At 51.3% G+C, this 5,676-nt stretch overlaps 1 protein-coding gene across 1 annotated transcript in view; it reads left to right on the top strand.

Moving 5' to 3' along the window:
* OCA2 (oculocutaneous albinism II) overlaps positions 1-5,676 on the top strand; it is a 364,145-nt gene that overhangs the window by 261,410 nt on the left and 97,059 nt on the right. The window contains 1 exon segment of the mRNA XM_011981483.1: positions 3,665-3,758. Coding sequence (XP_011836873.1) covers positions 3,665-3,758 — 94 coding nt within the window.

Here is a 5,676-nt window from a genome sequence, read left to right as displayed (position 1 = left end):
GTTTCTGGCTCCCCAAAAATGTGTGTGTGTGTGTGTGTTAGGGGTGTGTGTGTTAGGTGTGTGTGTGTACAGAAATAATTACTGCCACTTTAAATTTCCTGGAAGCTGCTTCATCACTTGGAGGTTGAAACAATGGCCAGTGATCAAAACAGTGGCCAGCAGTCAACATACACAACCTCAGCTTTTGGAGGACAAGGTCGTTATTGCCTGCTCTGATATCGGCAAGTCACATCCTAAACAGGAGCTGCCATCCCCACAGCTTCCTGCCACAGGATGAGAGATGGGGAATGATAACCACTAAAAAAAAGCCAAAATTCACCAAAACCCTTTTTATCAGTCTTTTCCCTGGTTGCCGAAAGTGTTTGACTACACTCCAGACTTCCAAAATAGTTACTGTTTTGAGTTGAATTGTCTCCCCAAAACATACTGAGGTCCTCACCCCAGGTACTTTGGAATGTAACCTTATATGAACATAGGGCCTTTACAGAGGTAATCAAGTTTAAATGGGGTCACTAAGGTGAGAGCCCTAATCCAATATGACTGATATCCTTACGAAAAGGGGAAGTTTTGGCACAGACACACACAGGCACGGGGAAGGCTCCCTTGTGGCCGGAGCGAGGCTCCCACAAGCCAAGGATGGCCAGGATGGCCGCAGACACCAGAGGGGCAAGGAAAGATTCCCCCAGAGCCATCAGAGAGCATGGCCAGGCTGACACCTGGCTTCAGACTCTTGCCTGTACGGCGATGAAGTCCTGTTGTTTTCAGTACGCAGCTCGTGGGGCTTTGTGACAGCAGCCACAGGGAGCTCACACGGTAGCTTCGGACAGTTCCTGCCAGTCCAGTCATCCTTTAGGCAGAGGTGGATTCGGGGAGCTTCCTGCTCTGCCATCTTCTGTGCCGTCATTCATTAGTTTTAAATTTTTCTCTCTCTGCCACTGTAAAGCAAGCTCTACGAGGGCAGGGACTTTTGTGTCTTATATTCATTGTTCTATCACTTGTATCTAGAGCAGAACCAGACACAAAGTAGAATATTCATGAAGAATTATTGGCTGAATTAAGAATAAATGAGCATAGACGAGATAACATGGTCCCACCCAGTGGAGGAGGAGATGTCGAATGCAGTGATGGGGGTAAGCTCTGGGCGTAGCCGTCCAGTGGAGGAGGAGGTGTCGAATGCAGTGATGGAGGGAAGCTCTGGGTGTAGCCATCCAGTGGAGGAGGAAGTGTTGATGCAGTGAAGGTCGGCTGCATGGGCAGACTTCAAAGACAGAAAGGTCATGGCTGGCTGCATGGAGGACAGAATTAAAGGGGCAAATGGTGCATTACGTTGTGGGAAGGGGAGCTTGAACAAGGCAGGGCTCGGGAGGACAGACCACAGAGCTGTGGGCAGATCCTTGGACTCTGGAGTTTAGGGAGCTGGTTCTTATCAGAATTGCAAATCCCAGAGAGGGCTTGATTTGAAAACAATGTCATAGCATATTTTTTGAAGCAATCAGCCTGTAACAGAATCTGGCACTTGTAACTATGCAGTTTGGAACCTGGGGTAGGTTTTCTCTGGCTTTGGACAATGGACGTCACAGCACAGGGCACTTGCTGGAATTTCTGCATCACTAAGCTTGAAGACATCGCCTCCTCCCTTGAGACTGCAGTGCCCCAGCAAGGGCCCAGGGTCCTGTGCTTAGTTGTTCTGACTCTGTCTCCTTGTTGCGGGGGGCGTGTGCAGTCCTGTAGGGTAGAGGCTGGCTTTGCACCACCAGCATGGTGCTCAGCGCCTACGGGGCCCTGTGGCCTCACAGTGACGTGTGTGTGTGCTAGCTGTGCTCACTGATGACTGGCTGTGGTGAGAAGTTTCACTTCGCTCCCTCCTCCAAAGAACAAAGACATCAAGTGTGAAGGAGCCTCTATGATAATCGCGTTTATCGTAAGACAACAAAAGCCAAGCTTGAAAAGTGCCTCAGGGACTGCGCGGGAGCACCCCGCTGCCAGGAGTTTCTGATTCTGCATCAGATCGATAGATGCAGAATCAGATGCTTTCCCTAGCGTGTTACTTATTTCTCTTCCAGTGTCTATTTGACGCTACTGACAATGAGAAATTGAGCTGTTCAACACGCCCCTTGTGACCCCGCAAATGTGAAGGGTTCCTTTGTAGGCCTTGCAAGGCAACTCTCGAGAACCAGACCCGGGGCTGGTGGAGACACGTGCGTAGCAGGCACGTGGGTCAGCGGCCTGGCTGCAGCTTCCTAGTCCGGCCTCCGCTGGGGCTGGGGGGACCCTGCTCCACGTGTCCCCGCCATGGGGACTCCCCTGGGCAGTGGCCGTGCCTAGGCTCCATCTTCCATTGTGGCCGAGAGCCTGGCCTTCCAGAGGGGCATGCAGAAACACAAGATCTTCTGTCCAACCCACCCACATTCCATCGGTCAAAGGAAGCCAGTAGGCAAGCCCAGAATCTGGGGTGGGGCGGAGGACCCCCCTGCCCCAGCAGGACGCTGCCGAGCGCACACGTGAAATCCTGCTGCAGCGATCAGGAGCTGAGGGTGAACGGATCTTCCCAAGTGAGCCCTGAGGCGCCCCTTTCAGGACATCGGGGGACGGAGCACCCAGCAGAGGGCGGCTCTCTTGCCCCTTAATTGAATAATACTGCACGCCACTCACATCTCCACACTGGGGTCCGCTTTCCGTTTGTGTGTTTGTGTAACGTTCTCCAGATCGGCCACCATTGGCGCTCTCCTCCGCCTGCTGCTCTTTAGAGAGGTTGACGTAAGCAACTGCCCGAGGTGGCGGGCCCAGGGGTCTCTCCTTCACACCCCATGGGCTCCCTGAGGCGTCTGGTGGGAACATCCCGGCCGGCCGTTCTCCGGAGTCTCCCGGAGGCAGGCTCAACGGCTGTGTCCTTCCCGGCTCCTTGTAGCAATAAGCCACAAGGGGGCAGCTCTCTGAACACAGATTTCTTACAGAAATTTCACAGCCACTGCGTTTCACTGATTACAGTAATGCAAAGTATATCAATGTCAGAAAGCTGCACCAGAGGCTGGCACGGCTGACTAGAGAACGGTGCTTCCTGGCTGTAGAACCTGGTACCTGTCATCATGCTGCGAATGGCTAGCAGGCTCAGGGTGCCTGGCAGGGGGCAGCCGCGAGAAGTCGCTTAGCACAGGGGACCCAGTGTGCAGTAGGGTCAGGGAACTGAGTGTGAGTTCCGGCTGGGTTGCTTTTGAGGTCTGTGCTCCTGTGCCTCTCTGCATCCTGGTCTGCTCGTCTGTCAAGGGAAGGAGTAACAGCACACTTGAGGGATGTTTGAGGATTCAAGATGGCGTGTGCATAGTTAGCACAGCACTTGCAGGGTTCTATGAGCTCTGCTTTGATGGGTGCGTTCTCAGGCACCGTGTTAGGCTCTATGTGCCTTTACCCCGTATAAAAGCCACAGCAGCTGGTGGGGCTCAGGACCAGGAGGACCAGTTGGTGGCAGCTGGTATCAAAGACATACAGATGAGTTTAAACTCAGGTTACTGTGGATTCCAAAGTTTGCTTTGGTTTCTTTCCATAAATCCTATGCTCCTTAGAGTTTGAAAGGTGAGAAAGCATTTGGATTTTCTAAATTGGTCACAGCATGGCAGCTTCTCTGAGCTTCCATGGGACGTGGCATCAATGTCCTTTTCCTCCACAGATTCCCGTGCTCCTGAACCTGAGCCGCGACCCTGAGGTCGGCCTGCCCACGCCGCCGCTCATGTATGCCCTGGCCTTCGGTGCCTGCCTGGGAGGTAAGGGGCTGCTGACCGCGTGGGTGGGGGGAGGGGTATGCGCCCACACTTCCGTCCAGCCCAAAGCAACAGTTAGTGTGTGTCAAATTAAAAGCAAATGAAGGAGAGTCCGGATGGTTTCCTGAGTGGACACACATGTTCAGCTTTGACAGAGCAATTCCAGGGCAACTCCGTTCCTTCCCATTCTTTGCAGAGCTGCCCCCGACTTCCCGGGCCCGTGGCCTGGGGATGCCTGGGTTTGACGCCTCACTGCTGATGTGTTCCCGCCCCATGGCCGTGTGGGCCGTACTTAGGTTTAGAAACAGATTTTGACTCAGAAGCCATCCTCAGTTGTGGTTCTGTTTCTCTCTTAGTCCCTCCGTAAGCAGTGGAGGGACAAGTGGGTCAGCTAGAAGTGGAGACTCTAACCCATAAGCGTGGGAAGAAAGAGTAAAGGTTTTTTTGGCGGTGGGCATTGGACGTTGGAGACAGTGAGAGGTGGAGACTCTAACCCATAAGCGTGGGAAGAAAGAGTAAAAGCTTTTTTGGGGGTGGGCATTATACTTTGGAGACAGCGAGAAGTGGATTAGAGAGAGTGTTGGGAGAGACTGACCTCTGGTGACCAGACACAGGGTTGTGGATGCAGTTGCTGTGGAGAGAACTGCGGGGGAGGCCTTCTCACATCTGAGAAGCTTGATCACCTTTGGGAACACAAGGGGATTGTGAAGAATCTTAGATCAACACATCAGATACACTTTAAGTTTTTATTCTTATATCCAGGTATGCTTAGATAATCCAGCTTTCTTTGTTCTCTGATTGATTTCTGACTATTAAATCAATGCCTCTCTGGTCAGTTTATCTCCTTGGCTGAAAAGGGGGATTAATGTCATCCAGTGAAGTTTCTGTAATGTCCGTGAACAACTAATTCATCTAAGTCAGTGACTGATGCCTCAAGTTCTTCCAAGAGTGTAGAACTGTTAAAATTGCCCCCATCCAAGAACCAGTCCCAGGAAGGCAGTGCAGAGCTACATTTCACATCAACAATTAGGAGCAGGATCCGAGGACAGCTGGAAACGCATCCACTGTGAGGACTCTGTTCGTTTGAACTTGCTGAGCCTCTGCTATACCCTGACGTTGTGCCAGACAGTGAATTCACACCCCTGCTGTCGAGCGGGGAAGATGGCCACCTAAACTAAGGTTACAGCATCGGCCGACACGTCCTGTAACGCAGGTGTGCCCTGAGTGCACGGGGCCCCGAGGAGAGACTGGAGATGTCGGAGGAGGTTCTGCAGATAGGGAAGTTTAAAGCCAGGTCGTGCAGAGTGAGAGGCCTTGTGAGCTAGTCTGGATTTCCCCAAAACATGAAGGATCAATGTGGGGGAGATTTCTCTAGGAGAGGCATCAATGTGTGCCGTTTATAGGCTAATTCCTAAAATGGGATTAGACACTTATTAACTGAGCACACTTTGGAAGCAGGGAGGCAGTGAATAATGAGTGTGTTCAGTCTTAGGAGCATTTTAATCTAGTAGCTCTGGAGATTGAAAGGCACCTGTTCCTGGCATGACAGGAGTGCAGTTTTGTTGGGAGTTAACTCTACACTTACTCCCTCGGGGCCCTTTCTCATTGACTCAAGGTTGGGCATTTTACAGAAATTATGGTAAAATATATGTAACCTAAAATTTAGCATCTTAACTGTGTGTAAGTGCACAGTTCGGTGGCATTAGGGACATTCACAGTGTTGTGCCACTGTCCATCTGCAGAGGTCTTTTCACCAGTCCAGGCTGAAGCTCTGTCCCCATGAAACACCAGCTTTCCGCTCTCTAGGGTTGGCATTGTGAAGAACACTTTAAATAGAAGTTTTTGCTTGGTTTTAGAAATGTCATTTGCTCTATAAATTGGAGGTGAGTCACTGGATACTTTGAAACAACTTCCTTCCTTC

This window comes from Mandrillus leucophaeus, unplaced genomic scaffold, assembly GCF_000951045.1.
Source record: "Mandrillus leucophaeus isolate KB7577 unplaced genomic scaffold, Mleu.le_1.0 Scaffold227, whole genome shotgun sequence".
In the NCBI taxonomy this organism is placed as follows: domain Eukaryota; kingdom Metazoa; phylum Chordata; class Mammalia; order Primates; family Cercopithecidae; genus Mandrillus; species Mandrillus leucophaeus.
Note: the sequence above shows the minus strand (reverse complement) of the source record. Positions and strands in the feature narration are given on the sequence as shown.